The 22,189-nt window shown below is 46.8% G+C and overlaps 1 protein-coding gene across 1 annotated transcript in view; it reads left to right on the top strand.

Annotated features, from left to right (window-relative positions):
• The first annotated feature begins 12,448 nt into the window (after positions 1-12,448).
• LOC132592361 (IgGFc-binding protein-like) overlaps positions 12,449-22,189 on the top strand; it is a 33,176-nt gene continuing 23,435 nt past the window's right edge. The window contains exons 1-6 of the mRNA XM_060276447.1: positions 12,449-12,497; positions 14,358-15,575; positions 16,516-16,867; positions 16,937-17,186; positions 19,113-19,680; positions 21,060-21,637. Coding sequence (XP_060132430.1) covers positions 12,449-12,497; positions 14,358-15,575; positions 16,516-16,867; positions 16,937-17,186; positions 19,113-19,680; positions 21,060-21,637 — 3,015 coding nt within the window. The remainder of the gene's footprint in view (positions 12,498-14,357; positions 15,576-16,515; positions 16,868-16,936; positions 17,187-19,112; positions 19,681-21,059; positions 21,638-22,189) is intronic.

Below are 22,189 nucleotides of genomic sequence, written 5' to 3'. Positions count from 1 at the left end.
TGTTAAGGTGCTACACCCAATATGCCAGCAAGTTTGGAAAACTCAGCAATGGCCAGAGGATTGGAGAAGATCAGTCTACATCCCAATTCCAAAGAAGGGCAGTGCCAAAGAATGCTCCAACTACCGCACAATTGCGCTCATTTCACACGCTAGCAAGGTTATGCTTAAAATTCTACAAGGCAGGCTTAGGCAGTATGTGGACCGAGAACTCCCAGAAGTGCAAGCTGGATTTCGAAGGGGCAGAGGAACCAGAGACCAAATAGCAAACATGCGCTGGATTATGGAGAAAGCTAGAGAGTTCCAGAAAAACGTCTACTTCTGCTTCATTGACTATGCAAAAGCCTTTGACTGTGTCGACCACAGCAAACTATGGCAAGTTCTTAAAGAAATGGGAGTGCCTGATCACCTCATCTGTCTCCTGAGAAATCTCTATGTGGGACAAGAAGCTACAGTTAGAACTGGATATGGAACAACTGATTGGTTCAAAATTGGGAAAGGAGTACGACAAGGTTGTATATTGTCTCCCTGCTTATTTAACTTATATGCAGAATTCATCATGCGAAAGGCTGGACTAGATGAATCCCAAGCAGGAATTAAGATTGCCGGAAGAAATATCAACAACCTCAGATATGCAGATGACACAACCTTGATGGCAGAAAGCGAGGAGGAATTAAAGAACCTTTTAATGAGGGTGAAAGAGGAGAGCGCAAAATATGGTCTGAAGCTCAACATCAAAAAAACCAAGATCATGGCCACTGGTCCCATCACCTCCTGGCAAATAGAAGGGGAAGAAATGGAGGCAGTGAGAGATTTTACTTTCTTGGGCTCCTTGATCACTGCAGATGGTGACAGCAGTCACGAAATTAAAAGACGCCTGCTTCTTGGGAGAAAAGCAATGACAAACCTAGACAGCATCTTAAAAAGCAGAGACATCACCTTGCCGACAAAGGTCCGTATAGTTAAAGCTATGGTTTTCCCAGTAGTGATGTATGGAAGTGAGAGCTGGACCATAAAGAAGGCTGATCACCGAAGAATTGATGCTTTTGAATTATGGTGCTGGAGGAGACTCTTGAGAGTCCCATGGACTGCTAGAAGATCAAACCTATCCATTCTTAAGGAAATCAGCCCTGAGTGCTCCCTGGAAGGACAGATCGTGAAGCTGAGGCTCCAATACTTTGGCCACCTCATGAGAAGAGAAGAATCCTTGGAAAAGACCCTGATGTTGGGAAAGATTGAGGGCACTAGGAGAAGGGGACGACAGAGGACAAGATGGTTGGACAGTGTTCTCGAAGCTACGAACATGAGTTTGACCAAACTACGGGAGGCAGTGCAAGACAGGAGCGCCTGGCGTGCTATGGTCCATGGGGTCACGAAGAGTCGGACACGACTAAACGACTAAACAACAACAAACCTGTGAAGGCTCAGAACCTCTCACTGCAGTTAATGTCAGCAGCCATCTTAGATACCCTCACAAAAGGCTGCTGCTGCTCCTCACACGCTATTAGAAGGGCCCTCTCATACCTACTGCTGCATGTCACCCCATTCCCTGAATGGTGAGAAATTTCAGGGGTTCCAGGCGCTTGCCCATGGTTCATGTTTCCTTTGGAAATGAGGCACAATGGAGACTGTGGTATCTTTAGGATAGATGGTTTATTTACACATATATACAACCTGAGCCTATGATGGAGGGGCTCACAGCAATAACCACCCCAAATGGGTCTCATTTCCCGAATCCTTGGATTCAAACATACATCAAATTTTGCTCTTTCTCTCTGTCTTCTCCCAGCTTGCTCCTTTACATCTGGCCCAAAGCACTGCAACTCAGCTCTAAACTCTGGCTTCATACTTCAAATTATTCACGAGCAGGGTCCCCACCCATTTGCTCTGATTCAGTGCTTGCTTAATTAATTAATTAATTTATACACCACACCTTTGGCATGGTGATTAGACTCTGTTTTGCTGCTGGGTTTAGGCACAATAACCTGTCTAAACAGGTGCGATTATTATTATTATTATTATTATTATTATTATTATTATTATTATTATTATTTGCTTTTTGTGGGCTTGAAATCCCCACAAAACTCCATACATATGACTGTGCTTTGTCTTTTGCAAGCACGAAGCTCCCATGTCTCACTTTGGGAACCTTCAAAGACAGATTATGGTAGGGGATTCTTATGTTTAAAAGTTGGGGGATGGGCTGCTGCTTCCATGTGCTTCCATGGCCTTAGAGTCATAGAATCATAGAATTGTGGAGTTGGAAGGGACCACAAGCATCATCTAGTCTAACCCCCTGCAATGGAGGAATCTTTTGTCCAACATGGGACTTGAACTCACAACCCTGAGATGAAGGGTCTCATTTTCTATTGACTTGAGCTACCAAGGCCTTGGAACTTCACAGCTGTCAAATGCTCTGCATTTTGGCCAGCAACAATTTTTTAAAGGAAACCTCCAGAGTCCTAATTCCCCTTTCTCTGGAAATAGTTATTAAAAGTTGCCTGTCAGCGAATAGGATCCAAGTACGGCAAGTTCTCTCATCCAGATGAGATAATAAGCAAGGCCAAAAATCATTTGCTCTCTGCCCTATCATTTCCCAGGAACCTCCGCTGATTAACTGCTCTCTCAGGGAGTCAAGAACGCCTGCAGTACAACGCAGCTGCAGAATGTATTTGCTTGATAAAAAGTGGAAAAAGGAAGGAGAATTGCCAGCAGTTCCCTTGCTAAGGTCCAGCCCACCTCACCCAGAACTCATGTCTTCCTATGCCAGTAGCATAGGATGCATGGCTAAAGTAACACGGTGATGACAGAAAGGCTCTTTGCACATGCTCAGACACTGTGGAAAATTTAAAATGATGGCTGCATGGCGTTGATCAGCAGTGGCTACAGTTAGAAGAATTCTGCCTGCCAAATGTGCCAAAGGCATGAAGACTATGGGTCTATTTGTTTAAACCAGGGATGGGAACCTGGAGCTTTCTAGATATCATTGGACTCCAATTCTTCCCCAGCCAGCATGACAATGAACAGGGATGATGGGAACTGTAATTCAACCACATCTTCCCTTCTTGTGTGACACCTTTTCTCAGGGTTATGCCTCTGCCATCACCTGTTTTTTTTTTTTTAATGGCATCTCTCTCAGCCAACCTCCTGAGGAAGTTGGCATGACTTATTTTTTAGCCCTTGTGAAATCCATTGATCAAACCCCACATTTACTACTTTAAGAAATTATGGGGAGAACCTGGCACCCAGGAATTTCAAGGGATCTTTTTTACCCCTTGAAAACCCATAACAGAACATTGTGGGACAAGGCAGGTGAGATTGTAGTAAAACCTAATATTGTTGGCAATGGATCACTCTTTTGAATTATAGTAAATGATGTGAACTCTTCATGTCATGGCAAAGGGGCTTGAATAACTCAGAGAAGCTATGAGTTATGTCGTGCAGGGCCACCCAAGATGGACAGGTCATAGTGGACAGGTCCACCTGGAGCAGGAACTGGCAAGCCACTCCAGTATCCCTGCCAAGAAAACTCCATGGACAAAAACAACAGGGATATAAAAGTTATGAAGCTGGAAGATGAGCCCCTTAGGTCAGAAGGCATCCAACATGCTACTGAGGAAGAGCAGAGGACAAGTACAAGTAGATTCAGAGCTGATGAAGTGGTTGGGCCAAAGCCGAAAGGTCGCTCAGTTGCAGATGTGCCTGGAAGTGAAAGGAAAGTCCAATGCTGTAAAGAGAAAAATTGCATAGGGGATGACAGAGGACGAGATGGTTGGACAGTGTTCTCGAAGCTACTAACATGAATTTGACCAAACTGTGGGAGGCAGTGGAAGACAGGAGTGCCTGGCATGCTCTGGTCCATGGGGTCACGAAGAGTCGAACATGACTAAACAACTAAACAACAACAAAAATGATGCAAGGTAGTCTGTGGCCTCAGGATAAAATTTCGGGGATGGCAGGCAGGGACTGGTAGGGCGAACTGGGGTCAGTGATGACATGGTTGGTGAGTAAAATGAGACATGAAAGTAATATACAAATGGGAAGGCAAAACAAAATAACTAAGGAGGACAATCAAAATCCTTTAACAATGTGAACAACACAACACACACACATCCCAATTCTTTTTTTATTAAAAATAACAATAATAATAATAGCAAAAAATAATGATCCCAGAACATTTTAGCTATCAAAAGACACCAAGAATGTGTGGTCCTTTCAAGCTGAGTGGAGCAATCAGTCCTTAGAGGAGGAGGAGAAAGATTGCAGGAAGGTGTGAATATTGGGGGAAATGCAAGGTGAAAACTTTGTTTTTCTGAGAACAATGGCAATGCAAGACAGTGTCGGCATCCGAGGGTCGAAAGGCCAGCTGGCTAGGCCCCGGCTGGACCGTCTCCCTCTCAGCCTTCATGCTGCGGAGATTCATCGACCTCTGGCTCCAACGTAAATCAGTGACTCAAGCTTGCTGCCTTGAGCATACATAGCAGAGTAAACTGCACAACAGAAGAGGCTGAGGCTGTGGATACATCACACTAAAACTACGGATTTATTTTACATGACTAAACGGCTAAACAACAAGGAAAAGTGGGACATTCCAGGATCAAATCAGAAACCAGGACAGCTTCTCTAAATCAGGAACCACCCTGGAAAATAGGGACACTTGGAGGATCTGCAATGCAGATGGAGGCTCTGGCGGCGGAACAGGCTGGACTGGCAAACAGCTACAGCTCTCTCACTTAATTAAAAACAGGAGCAGCAATTACGGCTTATCCCAAGTTGCCTAAGGGAGTGGTGTTGCAGTCCGATACGGCCGCAGCGAGTCATGGTGGCCTCTTGACTTCACCACAGCCAGGGAGGACATCACTTCCTCCTCTACCGGCCATGCTGGCTGCTGGTGCTTGTCCATGGTTGTAGCTAATTGCAGGTGAGCCAGAGGGCAGGGTTTGTAGAAGAAGACCAGAAGGAAACAAGATCCACTCTCTGGTTATAAAAGCCCAGGCCTAAGTTGTCGCTGGATTCCAGAGGAGTTGGTCGATTCAGGATACACACCCAATGCCTATGCTAAAGCCTGCTAACATCTATAATCAACAAAGTTGTGACCTGTTGAAATCCCGTTTAGTTGCCTTGTGGCTACGGCATCTTTATCATGCCTTCACCCAGGGGCATAGCTAGCTGATCTGGCACCTGGAGCGGTGGGGGCAGGACAATCTGCCCACGGGGGGGGTTTGCTGCGATGATCCGCGCAGTGGGGCACCGTGGTGAGCTGCCCACAGAGTCTGCCTGGTGGACGCAAGCCCCACGCTGCTGTTTTGGGCAGCGCGGGGTCCCGAGCCACATCGTCACTCCCAGGAGAGACGCATGGCCCGTGCGCGCTGCAGGCCAGGCCCCGCGGTATGTGCTGCCCCCTGTGGTGTGCCATATTGTCACCCCCTCAGAGATGACACCCGGGGCGGACCACACCCCCTGCTCCCCCTTCCTACGCCCCTGCCTTCACCCCACTGCCCGTGGCTCCCCTGTACCCACAGGTAGAGACTGCCTTCCATAAATAGGGAGACGTACTGGGGAGGGAGAGGGGAAATAATTTGAATTTCACTTATTGATCTGAACAAAATATCCAACTCTTGGCTGTGGGTCTCTGGTCTAACAATGCATTTCAGCAGGCCCTTCCAATGAATACCACAATTTCTGCAAATTGGACCACAATGTCTAAAGTTTCGACATCTCATTCCAAAGAAAATGTACCGTCCCTAAAATTGCACCAGGCCCCTGGGGCATGAGGACATAGCAAAATAAAACCATTGCTCCATCTAGCTCGCTAATGTCTGCATTGACTAGCAACAGTTCTCCACAGTTTCAGTCAGTGGATACTCCCAATCTCACCTGGAGTTGCTGAAGATTGAAACTGAGACCATCTGCATTCTGTCATGGGCCTTCCTCATATAGTTGGGTATTGCAATAGTTAGGTTGTGAAATGAGTTACTGCTCTGAAAAGAACACAATGCACTGGAGTTGACACTTGATGGGCAAGCTACCTTTTGACTCGATTTGGAATCTGATTAGCCAATTGCATGCATCACCGCAGAATGCTCAGAAACAGGCCAGGTATCTCCCCCCCCACACACCCAATATCACCCCATCATTTTCAACTAGCCTCCACATCCTCACCCCCAAGACTTGGACAAGTAATTTTAAGGCTTTGGGGATCTGCAGGGAAATCTGGTCAAGCCCCTGAGATTTGACAAGAAGCTTTGCAATCCCAGGGCTCAGGAGAGGAAGGTCCAAGAAATGGGTTAGCCTAAATGATTGACAACTTGTAAGCCCTCTTCCTAACACTTTCTTGATCTGCCTCATGGCGATGCCAAAATGCTCTGCCCCAAGGCTTGGCGTTCAATGGAAATTCAATGCTTATACAATTGTAACTTAAGGGCAGAGCTTTAAATACCTGCACATGGGATAATGCCACAGACAATGGGGAACTGTAATGGCCACAAGGGGCATGCAGAATATTTTGCTACCTCTTGTACTTACACAGTTTCTCTAAACCAGAGTTGGGATCTTCAAGCATTAGGGGGATGTCACCCTGCAGGCCTCTCTATCTGGCATGGGGGCTCTCCCCAGGCCACATCCCTCCCCAGCATTGATTCACACCTTTCCATGTTGGAGGGTATGCTCTTCTTGAGTGTGTTTTTGTCTGACTGGAATCTGTCCTTAGTGCTCTTGGTGGCAGTCACAATATGGCTGCTCTGTCGTTCATGGCATAACACAAAATGGCTCACTTACCTGTTACAGCTCTGACTTCACCCATGGGTTAAAAACACCCAGGGTGGCTTACAACAATTATAACACAAGATTAAAAACAGTTTTAAACAACTTGAAATTACAGAAATAAGGTGGGTTCTAAAAATATTATTATTATTATTTATTGAATTTCTATACTGCCCTATACCCGGGAGAATAAAATCAAGATATGAAACCAGAAAATACATAATAAAAACAAAAACAGCAACTCAATAGCACCCCCCCCCCCAAGAAAAAACATTTCAAAAGGGCATAGGATGTAAATCAGATAAACTAAAGGCCTGGTTAAAAAAGAACATTTTTACCTGGCGCCTAAAGGTGTATAATGAAGGCTCCAGGTGAACTTCCCTGGGGAGAGCATACTACAGATGGGGAGCCAATGCAGAGAAGGTCTGTTCTCGTGTTGCCACCCTCCAGACCTCTTGAGGAAGGGGCACGCAAGATGATCTCATGGTAGGCAGTGGCGGAGCTAGCCGCTTGGGCACCCAGAGCGGCACTTGGAGGTGGGATGACCTGCCCAGGGGGCGGGGCAATTCACCTGGGGGTGAACGGTGAATGGCGATCCACCCAGGAGGGTGCGCGGCACACGGCGATCTGCCCAGGGTGGATTTTGTCACCCTTCTCTGGGATGACAAACAGGGCAGACCCCCTGCCCCCCTTCCTACACCCCTGCGGGTAGGTTCGTATGAAAAGAAGCGGTCCTTGAGGTATTGCGGACTCAAGTATCAAAAGTTGGGGTAAGGAGGTATGTGTTTAGCATTTGCCAAGAGCTGTATAATGAAGGTGCCAGATGCACTTCTGAGGGAAGGGAGTTCCACAACTTCTGCCACAGAGAAGGCCCTCTCCTGGATCACCAGACCCCAAGCTTTTGAGGGCAGTGGGACAACCAAGAAGACCCCCCTCTGCTGACCTTAGCACCTGTGTGCTCCACCTAGAATCATAGAATCATAGAGTTGGAAGAGACCACAAGGGCCATCCAGTCCAACCCCCTGCCAAGCAGGAAACACCATCAAAGCATTCATGACATATGCCCGTCAAGCCTCCACTTAAAGACCTCCAAAGAAGGAGACTCCACCACACTCCTTGGTAGCAAATTCCACTGCCGAACAGCTCTTACTGTCAGGAAGTTCTTCCTAATGTTTAGGTGGAATCTTCTTTCTTGTAGTTTGAATCCATTGCTCCGTGTCCGCTTCTCTGGAGCAGCAGAAAACAACCTTTCTCCCTCCTCTATATGACATCCTTTTATATACAGTATTTGAACATGGCTATCATATCACCCCTTAACCTTCTCTTCTCCAGGCTAAACATACCCAGCTCCCTAAGCCGTTCTTCATAAGGCATCGTTTCCAGGCCTTTGACCATTTTGGTTGCCCTCTTCTGGACACGTTCCAGCTTGTCAGTATCCTTCTTGAACTGTGGTGCCCAGAACTGGACACCGTTCTGGGCACTTGTAGGAAAGGAGGTGGCCTTTTAGGTATTTGCATAGGTGCCAAGTTCTGGATTGAAAGATGCGGGATCAGCAGTGCCGCGGCACCGGAAGTCGCTTCTACGCACTTCCGGACATGCATAGAAGCGACTTCCGGTGCAGGCGCAGCACCAGAAGAACATGGCCGCCGGCAGGAGCTCCGTAATCCGGGGGGGGGGGAATATGGGGTATTTTGCCATTCGGGACACCTGCGGGAAACAGTAAGAAAATACGGGTGTTTCCCGGGAAAATGGGGTACTTGGCAGCTATGGGTATTGGGGCCCTAAATCTTCCCTAGCCCTAAACATGAATGTGAGCACCTTGAAAACCAGCCCAGCTTTTTTTTAAAACAGGGTTTATGTGAGGTTGGCCAATAATCTGATTGCTGCATTTTGCACCAATTGAAGGGGTTTTTTTATAGTCATCTTCAAGGGCAGCCCCACGTAGAGTGCATTTCAAATTTTTTTAAAGAAGTTACCAGAGCAGGAAGTGTAATGACCAAGTCATCTCTGTCCAAAAAACAGTGTCACAACTGGCGAATCTGTCAGAGCTGAAAAAAGGCACCCTTGGCCACTGAGCTCACCTGAGCCTTCAGTGACGGTGTTGAATCCAGAACGTGGAACCATTCAGGACACTGCATAACACCTGTAATTTCGTAGCTACTTCCTTGAAACAGCCCTGGAGGTAGGATTGGAATCACTGAGGCATAGTTCCCACAACCCCCAAACCCTTGAGATGCACCCATAGGATACAACGGTCAACAGTATCAAAATTCGCTGAAAGATCAAGGTGAATGAGCAGTCCCCGGCATCTCTTTCCCAATAAATGTCATTAACCAGGGCAACCAAGGCAGTTTCAGTGCCATGACCAGGCCTGAAATTCACCGGGAATGGATCCAAGTAACACGAACCCTGCCCACAGCTTTCCTTGGCTGGGTTTGGACCACCAACCTTCTGGTTAACCGCCAGCTAAACTGACCTATTGTGACACCAGAAATGCCTTGTATCTTGCCTTTTCAGATCCTTGCAACACAGCTCACTAATGGTAAACGATATATTTTTTAAAAAATATATAAACTGAAGCAAAGAACTGAACCAAGCCACACAAATTAGAACTGGGTGTGTGCAGAAAGAGGAAAGAGATAAGATTTTGGGTGGTGGGCAGGATCAGCCAGATTTCACAATTTAATTATATGTGCAACAATGGTTTCATATTCTCTATCCTACCATTATTTGACCTTTGTAGTGTCCCTACGGCTGCTTCTAAATTAGTGAAGAACTTCCTCTACAGTTTGGTGGAACTGGGCTTACTTAAGACACTTTGTCCCTATAAAAAGGGAATGAACGGTGAAGAGAAAGAGGGGTGGGTGGGCAGAACCCTCCTTTTCTCTCCTTTGCCGTGCTGCAACAGGTCTACTGAAGGGCTGAAGGTAAGATACTGCTTTGGGTTCTTTTCGTCAGCCACCTCTGCTGAATGAAGCCAACCAAGGCTGTACCTGAGCTAAGGGACCTTTTCTGGTCGCCACCATTAACCATTAATGATGGTGACCAGAAGGTAATTTTAAATTCATTTTTAAAATAACAACAACAGCAAAATTGTAGAGTTCTTTCACTGCCACAATATAGTGCTTGCTTCTTTGCTTCATTACTTTTAAAGACTTCTGCCACACTACGGTTTGAACAATTCAACGAGGATACTAATTCAACATACCAAAACAATATTTCAAAACACAATCCCAAAGTTCAGAAATGCGGAACCTTTTCCAGCATGAGTGTCATATTCGCTCACAGGCAACTTTCCAGGAGCCGCATATCAGTGGTGGATGGGGCTCATACCCAGGGCTTATTATTCTGTATACTTTATATGGGGTGTTTCTTTAAATGTTGTACGTTGCTTTGAATCCTAACTTGGGAGAAAGGTGGGATATAAGTACTGTATATAAAATGGATTAATAATAATAATAATAATAATAATAATTGCTGCATGAAGAGCCTCTCCTCTGCCATTAAACAGCTTTCCTGGGCCGGCCTGCCTCTCCTCATGTTGCAATGGGTGTGGCCACCTACTGGCAGCCGCACAAACTGTGCCGCATGACGACACCTTACATTTTCATGTATATAGGAAGATAATATGCAGCTCCCTGGTGGGGCCCTAGCAAATGGGCTGTGGGCACAGCATCGGATATCAGTCAGGCTCTCTCATCACCAATCCTAGCCCCATGCCAACCAATAATGTTATGGACTACATCTCCCTTTTGTACCACTGCACATGGCACCCTGCAACCCTCTTTGGTGCCAGCCCACACTGCAGAAAAAGCATTCTCTGCCTGTATGCTACTCCACTGAAGTCCAACAGTTTCCTTGTTATCAGGCAGTTGTTGCAGGGCCATTTATTTCAGAGCTAACGAAGCATGCAAACTGGTTAATTACTCAGTCCTGGGAAAACATTACTACATTTCACTAGCCCAATAAAACTCACTCTTCCTTTCCTCCACTACCACCACAAGCACAGATTTCCATCTCCAGTTGTGTCTTTGGCAGTGTGCCACATCATGTAAACCTATGCATTCTGGAGGGTGGCCAGGACCAGAGAGCCACAGAAACTAGAGACAGGAAGAAGAACTGAGCTAGGGAATACTGAGCAACTTTGCAGCGATTCACATTAGGGCTCTCCCTACCACGGTTTGACTGGGACATCCCAGAATTACAGAAGCCATCTTGACTTCTGATCAGGGGCGTAGGAAGAGGGGGGCGATGGGAGCGCGGCGCCCCCGGCAGTGCGATCCCAGTAGGGTGCCATCGCGGCTGTCCCCGCCCCCAGAACGTGCGCCACCAATGACAAACTTAGTTGGTCTCTAAGGTGCTACTGGAAGGAACTTTTTTTTATTTTGTTTCGCATATTGATAGTGTTGCTCAGCTTAACAGATACTTGCCAGACTGTATTTACAGGGAGGTGTAAGCCCCTACAGTCCAAAGACAATTGGAAAGCTTTTCCCATTTCCTTTCTCCTTGCAGAGAAATATTTGAGGTCAATTTGGTCTTGGCGGCCACTCCCAGTCACCAGTCTAGCTGCCACATTCTGGATTAGTTGCAGTTTCTGGGTCACCTTCAAAGGTAGACCCACATACATAAGTATTTGATAGAGAGACTTCTTGGAGCAGTAGACAAGCCTCCTGGTTCTGGTTCAAGTGGTGCAGGAGAGGGTGGGGAAGTATCTGGCCCTTCACTTGCCTGCCCTGCTTCTTCCTCTTCCTCTGACCAATACGGTGCTCCACCCTCCAGCTCTGAAGCTTCCTTTGCCTCCTGATTGGTACAGTTCCCTACAAATCACTGACATCCCCCCCCCCAAGTCAGACTCCAGTCCCATTTACCTTGATGCACTTGTCAGCATCCTGCCAGTCCCTGACAGGAAACTGCTGATTATTACAATAAACTGTCATGAAATTCTACTCATATTGAGTAGGGCAGATTAGAACGTATAGCTAGCAGGGTAAAAACTTAAAACACGTTGCAGGATTCCCCCCAAAATAGACCAGAGGTGATTAATATTTCATCCAGCAGAGCTTTACTGCTGTTGAAGGCGAATGAGCATAACGGTCACATATCCAATACATTCAGGATTGGCACCGTCCATAAGAAATCCAGTTGCAACAGACTTAACTTAAATCTACAATAACTTATAGTAAGACTAAAACCATAACATGAAGCATACTTTGTACAGAACACCTCACCAGAAGGAAAGAGAGATAGAAAGTGAAACCCAGGCTCCTTCTGGCCTTATAATTATAGCCAGCATGACCTTGACAGAAAGAGATAACAGAACCAGAACCAGTTTAAGCCAGCTGTACTCAGCTTTTCTCAAGGAATAACCCAAACATCATGAACCTTCTGCTTGTTTCTAGGCAGAACTGGCCAGCACCAGTTTCTTTCACACATAGAAGCTCCCAGAACCCTTTTGAATTAATTAGAATAGGAAAGATCTCTACACTTCCGACCAATACTTTCTGTACCAAGAAATGCAAACTGACATAAACAAATACATATTTCTTTACTGCCAAGAGCTTTGGGGAGTGGAGTGTTAGGTAAAAGGACATGTTTGAACCAGATGGTCAGAGCCAGGGTGGGTTGGTGGGGATTGAATTATACCCTGAATCATAATATCTGAACCACTTTATTTTGCTGTCTTGTAGCCATGGCAAGGAAACAGCTACTGCTTTGGACCTGGTTGGCACTTCTATGTGGTGAGTTTGGAATTAACCATGAACTTGCAGGTTGGCCCATCTAGGCAGACACTCCTTCCAGTTTTGTACCTGGTCACAACCCTCCCCCAAAGAACACTCTTATAATATATAAATGACAGTTCCCAGGATTCTTTGGGGGAAACCATAACTAACAGTAGTATAAGGGTACTACAGATGCATGGTGTGGGTGTGACGTCTGTGGAGCAATTAGAGATGTTGACAGAACAGTAACTCGCTCGGAGCCTGGCAAATTCTCCTTGACAAAAGCATACAGTGCACAGCGATGGATATCTGGCACAGAACCCAATATCCTGTTTGTTGGGGGGGGGGAAACATGCCCTTCCCCTGCAGTGGTGGGGAGCCTATGGCCGATGACGCTCAGCTCCCAGACCCTGTGATCACCATCTGAGGCCCTTCTTCATGGGCCACCTCCTCCATGAGAGGTCCAGAGGGTGGGAACAGTAATAATGATCAGCCCCAGGCAGCACAGCCAATATTCAGGGATGATAGTGGTAGTCCATTAGAATCTGGAGTTCACCAGTTCTTCATCCTCGCAGCCAAGTATTTACAAAGTGTAACTCTGCAGTGTGCCTTTTCTCAGGTCAGTTAACACTCTGCTATGAACACCAAGCTTTAACAGATAAAAGAGACAGCAATTATTCATCTGTTAAGGCTTGGTGTTTGTAGCAGAGTGTTGAACAATTTAGGGTTCAAGTCATCTTCCATACTTCCATCATCTTCCAGACTGATGTTTTAATGTATTTTTAATCTTTTGTTGGAATGCACCCAGAGTGGCTGGGGAAACACAGCCAGATGGGTGGTGTATGTATAAATAAATGAATGAATAAATAATAATAATAATAATAATAATAATAATAATAATAATAATAATTATTATTATTATACTTTCATTCCCATATGACATGTTTTTAAACCCTCTGTTTTCCAATAAAGCAATCATCTCTTTGCCTCCTAATTATATCTTCCTGGCCCTAATTATATCTTTAAAATTTGCCATCTCTATTAAATCCCAAAATTTAATCATCCAGGTTTCTAATTCAGATGCTTAGAAGTCACTTTGCTTGGAATAGTTTGTGTAGAGAGCTGCATAAAATGCTCTGTTGGGAGCCACCCAGAGTGGCTGGGGAAACCCAGCCAGATGGGCGGGGTATAAATCATCATCATCATCATCATCATCATCATCATTTTTCCCATGTTTAGGTCATGCATTTGAGCTGCTATTAAAAGATTAATACCCATTTTGTTTACCTTCCTGAAATGCACATTCTTGATATAACCAAGTAGCATTATTAAAGGATTCCTTTAATTAATAATTTTGTTTCCATTATCACAATTGGGCTGTCCTACAAGAATATAGTCAGAGGAGTACACAATATTTCAAATGCTACAACACCATGTGATTATAGCACCGAATTGAGCTGTATTGAACTTGCACAATCTCAGCTTTACACGTTTGGCAACCATCTGAAACCTCACAAATTAAATGAACACAAGGTGGAGAGCTTAAAAAATCTTTCTGTGTTGGGTTTTCCCAGTGCGGAAAGAGCTTTTAAGTTTTCCACATTGTTTACTGGGCTCCGGGAAGCTCCTGGAAGATCTTGTGGAGCTATCCAAGATCTTGCAAGAACCTCTGAGAGCCCGATAAACAACTTTGAGAGCTCAGAAGCTATCTGCTTTACATGGGGGGCAAGGCTCAGTCGGTGCACTGTTCTGGAAAGGTAAGATTTCTCATGAAAAGTTGGTTCTGAGGATTGTTTTGACTATACAGAATTTCAGCTCCAGAATGTAATCCCTGCGCAAGCTACAAGTTAATTGCACTTTGTTAATTATGCCTTTCAGGGTATTGTGGAGCAAGTTCCTGTGGGAAGGAATTTGTTACAGCTTTCATGCAGAACCTCTTGGAAAGTCAACCCAATCCTAAGTTTGAGTTGCTTATCACTGGATATCATCCTGCAACAACCGTCACGGTCACAGCGAACAAGTCTACATTCAATAAAGAGGTTTCTGTCAATAAGCAGACAGTGTCAGTTGAGGTCCCAACCTCTTTGGAGATGAAGGGGACTGGCATCTTTGATGGAGCTGTGTGGATCCAAGCTGACAAAGAAATCTCAGTTGTTTCCCACAATTACAGGGGCAGTACAAGTGCTACCACAATTGTGTACCCAACTCATCTGTTGGGCACATCATATTATGTGGTAACACCAGTGGGGGGTTCCTCAGACTTTTCCAAGGAATTTGCAGTTGTCACCTATGAATTCCCCACTCAAGTCACTATTCACCTGAAAGGGGCTGTGAGATTCCAAGGGAAGGTTTATGGTGCAGGGAGCAGGCTTGTTGCTGACCTCAAACCCTTCCAAGCCATCCAGCTGCAAAGCTCAGCTGATTTGTCTGGCACCAAGGTTGAATCAGTTGCGCCCATCGCTGTTTTGAGTGGGCACAGCTGTGTCAAGCAGTTCTCATCTTGCGACCATGTTGCTGAGCAGCTCTTGCCTGTTTCCAGCTGGGGCACCACCTTCATAGTTCCCCCAGTGCCCTTCCAAACTCAGACTGACATTGTGTATGTTGTTGCTTCCCAAGATAACACTTTGATCCAATACCAGTCTGGGGCCACTTCAAGCTCCCGCCGTGCGGTGGCTGGGGAAGTCATCCAGTTCCTAATGCAGCCATCTCAGTCCTATTTCTTCTCTGCCAATGCAGGAATCCAGGTCCTTTTCTTTTTTGCTGGTAACAGCAAGCAATACGACCCTTTCCTCATCAATGTTCCTGCTTTAAAAAGCTATTGCACATCATATCACATTGATGGGATTAAGGAGTTTGATAATTTTGCTGTCATCATAGCAAAAACCTTAGATTTAAATGGGATCACATTAGAGAAGAGAGCCATTACAAATGCCAAGTGGACACGCATCCCTGGAACAGAGTATTCTTTCAGTCAACTTAGCTTGGGCAAAGAAGCCAGTGCCCTCTCTGTAGAGCATCCCAGCGCTCCTTTTGGGCTCTTCGTCCTTGGAGGTGCATCTGCTGATGGCTATGGCTCTGTGGCCCTTTGCTCTTGTGGTAAGTACCCTAAGTTGCACATATAATTTGTGCATTTGTGCTATGAATGAGTATTTTGATTTATCTTCTCAGAACTTGAGAACAGAATGTGCTTGTTTCCCCCCCCCCCCACAGAGAAAGGAATATGACTATAGGCAAAAACTACTATATAAATCAGGAATGGAGAACCGGTGGCTCTCTGGATGCTGTTCAACTCCCATGATCCCCAGTCAACATGACCCATAGTGAGGGATGATGGGAGTTGTAGTCCAGCAACATCTGGCGAGCCACAGGTTCCTCATTCCTGATATAGATGGTTGTAGTAGTAGTAGCAGCAGGAAAAGTTGTTCTTGTTGATCTTTATGGCCATTTCCATGTTGCAGAAGAAGAAGAAATGAGTTATATGGGCAAGGAAGGCAAAGGGAAAGTATATTAGCACATCTGCATAGAAGACTTCCTCCAAGCAGCTCAGGAAGATGCATATGAGGCTATGTCTGGGAGGTAAAGGTAAAGGTAAAGGTACCCCTGATCATTAGGTCCAGTCGTGGACAACTCTGGGGTTGCAGTGCTCATCACGCTTTACTGGCCAAGGGAACCGGCATACAGCTTCCAGGTCATGTGGCCAGCATGACTAAGCCGCTTCTGGTGAACCAGAGCAGCGCACGGCGTTTACCTTCCCGCCGGAGCGGTACCTATTTATCTACTCGCACTTTGATGTGCTTTCGAACTGCTGGATTGGCAGGAGCTGGGACTGAACAATGGGAGCTCACCCCGTCATGGGGATTCGAACCGCCAACCTTCTGATCGGCAAGCCCTAGGCTCAGTGGTTTAGTCCACAGCGCCACCCGCGTCCCTATGTCTGGGAGGTAGGTTAGGCTAAAAGAATTCAGAGCACTGTCAAGGACTATCTTTTAATAGTTTAATCTTGCACCGTTAACTGGGATCTTCTCTCTTTTGACAGCTAAATCCTGTCCTGAGAACAGCCATTATGAAGCCTGTGGCTCTCCATGCCCGGCCACCTGCAGCGACCCAGTTGGGCCCAAAGACTGTTCCTCGTTGCCTTGTGTAGGGGGCTGCCAATGCAATAAGGGCTTTGTGCTGGATGAAGGGGAATGCATTCCCAATACGGTCTGCGGGTGTGTGTTCGAGGGGGACGCCTTCTCCCCCGGTGAGCAGTTCTGGGCAGACGAGACATGCACAAAGCGCTGCATCTGTGATGCAAAAACCAGAGATGTGAGGTGTTGGGCAACAAGCTGCAGAAGCTGGGAGCGGTGTGAGGTGCAGAATGGAGTCCAGAACTGTTACCCTTTCATGCAGCCTCCCCCCAGCACTGCCGCCCCCACAATCCCCAGTTCCCCTACCACCACCAGTTCCCCTACCAGGAATGCCACCTGCTCTGCTTTCGGTGGCCCCCACTACATTAGCTTTGATGGCCAGAAGTTTGACTTCATAGGCACCTGCGTGTATCAGTTTGCTGCACTGTGTGAGAAGCGGAGGGGCCTGGTTGACTTCCAGGTGCTTGTCCAAAACGACCATCGAGGCAGCCAGTCTTTGTCCTTTACCCGGCTTGTAGAGGTGAAGGTTGATGGGGCATCTATTGTGATCAGCAGAGACAACCCTGCAAAAGTCATGGTGAGTTTTGTTGAAGAGTTTGTTTAAATGTTAGGGTTCATTATTGTTTCGCAGGATGTGTACCACTTTAAAAGTCAGGGTACATACCCTGACCTAGTTTTTACAGCTGTGTAGCAGGTGCTGATAAGTCACATAATTAGCTGTGTCAGCAATTGTGAATGATATACAGTGGTACCTCGGGTTACAGACACTTCAGGTTACAGACTCCACCAACCCAGAAATAGTACCTCGGGTTAAGAACTTTGCTTCAGGATGAGAACAGTAATTGCGCAGCGGTGGCGTGGTGGCAGCAGGAGGCCCCATTAGCTAAAGTGGTATATCAGGTTAAGAACAGTTTCAGGTTAAGAACGGAACTCCAGAACGAATTAAGTTCTTAACCAGAGGCACTACTGTATAATGTGCAGTATGTACCTTACTCTGCCCTGGTCTATGGATGGGTGATGATTATAGACACAATGTAAGATGTATGTTAGAGGAGTTTTGTTATTAAACCATGCAAAGATATTTTTGCGTCTCTTCAGTGTTTCCATCTGTGTGGTCTACTCTGCATGCACTCTGTGGCATGTTTCAAATGCCCAGTCATTGAGGTGGGGAACCAAATGCAGCCCTCCAAGTCTTCCTGGCCCTCAGGACTCTCCCAACATTGCACCCCCTGCCCTGCCATACTCCTCATCTGGAACATCACAGTTGGAAACTACTGAGAACAGGGGAGGGGATTATTCTGATAATAGCTGCCAAGTTTTCCCTTTTCTCGCGAGGAAGCCTATTCAGCATAAGGGAAAATCCCTTTAAAAAAGGGATAACTTGGCAGCTATGATTCTGATAATTAAGGTAAAGTCGTACCTTGGATGCCGAATGCCTTGGAGCTCGGACATTTTGGTTTCCAAATGCCACAAACCCGGTTTGCAAATGTTCTTATGGAAGCTGAACGTCCAATGGAGCTTCCTGCAGCCAATCAGAAGCCATGATTTGGTTTTCAAACGATTTGGTTTTGAAAGTTGAATGGACTTCCGGAACAGATTCTGTTTGACTTCCAAGGTACGACTGTACTTGGCATGATACCTTTCCTCTCCATGGCTATGAAGTGGGCTGTCTTGTGTCCATTTTTCATTGCTTTTGCAAAGAGACCATTCTGTGATTATATGAAATCTATTTTGCAGTAGTATTTTCTTTTTAATGAAGTATTATGTTGGACAAAAAAATCCTGCATTGCAGGGGGGTGGACTATAAGAGTTGAATTTTTCCTATCCCAAATGATAAGTTTTGCTGTTGACCTCTGTGCTCTGGAGAAGCCTTGCTTAGCCTTATGCCTTCCAGATGGTATTGGTCTCCCAAGGATCAGAGGTGAAGGGAGTTAGGAATGCATAAGCAGGGCAGGCTCTAGGCCCGCCCCCGGTGGCGCGGGGCGCCAGGCCACCAGGGGTGCCACTGCACCCGCTGAGAGGCGCACCTCCGCTGTTCAGCGGCTTCAGGCCGCTCTCCAGAGGCGCGCGAGCCTGGGGCCGCCTCCGCCGCACGCAGGGGCATCGCAACAGGGGGCGGGCAGTGCCCCCTGGCCCAGGGCCGGCCCTACAACAGGCTGGTTGGTGCAGTGCACCTGCGCTCGCCTGCCCGCCGCGCTGGTAAACGGGGTGGGCGCCGGGGCGCCGGAGGGATCCGTTGCACCACGGCACCAGGGCGCCGGGCATGCTTAAGACGGCCTTGTGCATAAGGCTAAGTAAAGCTGCCACAGATACATCATGTATCACAGAATCATAGAGTTGGAAGGATCTCCATGAATCATCTAGCCCAACTCCCTGCAATGCAGGAATATGCACCCATATGGGGATCAAACCTGTGACCTTGGCGTTATCAGTACCACACTCTGACCAACTGAGCTATTACGAAGGCACATCTGAAATGTTCCCCTTTTTAAATGGGCTCTAGGTGAACGGCTTGCTGACCAACCTACCCTTCAGCATCGGCAACGGCAGAATCTCCATATACAAGAAAGGGCAAGAGGCAGTGGTCCAGACAGAATTCAAGCTGACCGTCACCTTTGACTGGCAAAGCCGCGCCACTGTGACTGTGCCCAGCAGCTACAATGGCGCCCTGTGTGGTCTCTGTGGAAACTTCAATGGCAACAAGCAGGATGATCTGACCATGAAAGATGGCACAGTGGCTCCACACCCGTCGGCCTTTGGTCAGAGCTGGAAAGTGCGGGAAATGCCAGGCTGCAGTGAGGGGGGCAAGGCAGAGTGCCCTGGACGGCTGACCATTGAGAAGCATCAACGGAGCCTCAACAAAGAGTGTGGGCTCATCCTAGCCAAGAGCGGCCCCTTCAAAGAATGTCACAGCAAAGTGGATCCAGAAGGATACTTCCAAGATTGTGTATACAATTATTGCTTCTTTGTTGGCCAACAAGCTGTGATCTGCCAGGTCATTGCCAGCTATGCTGCAGCGTGCCAGGAAGCTGGGGTGACTCTCAATCCTTGGAGATCGGACACCTTCTGCAGTAAGTGCTAATGCCCTGAGCTGTTTTCTGAAATTCCTCAGATCTTCAGAGAACATGGTAATTTATCTGAAATGGTACACAAAGTTACCAACACTGCTTTTGCTTCTGAAATATATATGTACTAACTTTGTTTCTGTGCCATTTCAGGTAAAACCTTAGGTCCAAAAATTTCCCAGCTGATAATCTGCCTTTAAGTAGATGGGTGGGGTGTAGCAATGACTCCAGTAGTGGCCAGTGGCATGGCCTGGACATGACAACCTTGCTTATGCAACGTTGGCAAGCCAAGCAAGCAATGCTGCCTTGCCTGTGCTCCCAGAGGCTCCTGATTGCCCCAACTCAATCCCCTGGCCAAGCATTGACTTCTTCAGTGATCAGTTGCAAAGGAGTAGGGGACTTTTGTAAATCAGTAGAGGCACTCACTATGAAGAATTGCACATACCACCATTGAAGGGGGGGAAATGTAAATGTGTTTTGTGGGGCATGGACCCAGATGGGAGTAATATGACAAAGACCAGTTCATAGCCTGGAATCTGCCTTCAAACTGTCCATACAATGCTGGGGAACATAGGAGCCAACTCCTAGGGGCCAGAGGCTCCAACTCTGTGGGGTTGAGGACATCTCCTCCCCGCACAAAATATGTGGGGACAGGGCTTAGCCACCCCCCCCATCTTGAGGGGTCAGGCCTTCCTGGGCCTCTGCATGGTGGTGGCAGGCCTAATCAGGCCTCATAGCCTCCTCCCAATGCCTGTGACATCACACGTGTGTGTCACACTTTTGACGTCATGAGCACATGATGACCCCCTCCCCATGTTGGGTGGAACACGGCACCTCTTCTAGGTCCAAGCCCCCCCCCCCGGGCCCCCAATAAGATATTGGAAGAGGAACACCCCCCCCCCCAAAGTAATTGCCCTTCAAATGGTGTGCATGCACCACAACCTGTGATCAATTATGTGGGGTTGGGCCAGGCACCCCCAAACTGCGGCCCTCCAGATGTTTTGGCCTACAACTCCCATGATCCCTAGCTAACAGGACCAGTGGTCAGGGATGATGGGAATTGTAGTCCAAAACATCTGGAGGGCCAAAGTTTGGGGATGCATGGGTTGGGCTTACCTGCCCTCCCTTGATATTTTATTGAAGTTGGCGTCCCTGCAAGGGAATTACAAGTAGGAAACTGCTATTGTGCTTCTGTCCTACTTGTGGACTTCCTATTGTCATCTGATTGGCCACTTTGAGAATGCTGGAAGCCTTTGTGAGATACAGCAGGGCTCTCCTTATATCCCTCGGCCTATAACCACTTTTAGCAGGTCAACCTAGAACTTTGATTTTTCAGCCATGTTCTTCCTGCCAGTTTTTTTTACCATCTTGCTTCAATTTGGTAGGTCTTTCTTGTGCTCCAAATAGCCACTACGAACTCTGCGCTAGAGGCTGCGCCAAGACCTGTGTTGCAGCCCCATGTCTCACTAAGTGCCAGGAAGACTGCGTGTGCAACAAGGGCTTCGTGCTGAGTGGTGATCGATGCATCCCAGAGTTCCAGTGCGGTTGTCTCCACCAAGGCCAATACTACCAGGCAGGAGATACATTTTACCCCTCATGTCAGGAGCGTTGCACGTGCCAAACTGGGGGGAGTGTGAGCTGTGCTGTATTCTCCTGTGGCCCCAATCAGGAATGTCGGTTGTCGGATGGCATTCGGAAATGCCACCCTGTTGGCAGCGCCACCTGTTCTGCTTCAGGTGATCCTCACTATCTCTCATTCGATGGACTGGCCTTTGACTTCCAAGGCACCTGCACTTATACCTTGGCTAGAGCCAGCGGAAAAGGCCGAGGTTTGAAGCCCTTTCTTGTCAATGTGGAAAATGAGGCCTGGGGGGATGGGAAGGTGTCTGTCACCAAGATGGTCTCGGTCAATGTCTACGGCATGACACTCACATTACTACAGAACAAGGACGGTCAAGTGAAGGTGAGTCCATGCTAAAAGAGGAGGCCAATCTTTAAATCTTTACTTATTCCCACCCCCCTTTTCCATTAAGACATTGTCTTTGTTCGTTCATTCATTCAATTAGTCATGAAAACATCTGCCAATTTCTGTTTCTCTCTGTTTCTAATTTTTCCAGTCCTAAGTTCAGCTGTCCACATTATTGTGAAGTTCTCTTAATATGCAAAGTTTTGTGTGCAGATTTGTTTAATATACATTTTGTTGCGATCATATTTCCCTACCAGGATGCATTTCGTATGTTGTTTTCACTAATAAGAAGCTTTAAAAGTATGCATTAAAGGACACTTGTACATATTTTTGTACATATTTGGTTTGAAAACTGCATTGCAAAATTCAGAAAGGTGTTATGTTTCTGGTTTCTGGAAGCACAAATTACGTAGAGTTCCATTAAAATGAAAACCAAACCCAATTTATCTCCTGCCCCAGTATCCCCAATTCAGCATCATAGGAAAAAGCAGCGTGAGCCCCTCCCTTCCACCATGCGAATAGCATTCTGTTTGCATGATTTTTACCCTC

Source organism: Zootoca vivipara, chromosome 6 (genome assembly GCF_963506605.1).
Source record: "Zootoca vivipara chromosome 6, rZooViv1.1, whole genome shotgun sequence".
Classification (NCBI taxonomy): domain Eukaryota; kingdom Metazoa; phylum Chordata; class Lepidosauria; order Squamata; family Lacertidae; genus Zootoca; species Zootoca vivipara.
Note: the sequence above shows the minus strand (reverse complement) of the source record. Positions and strands in the feature narration are given on the sequence as shown.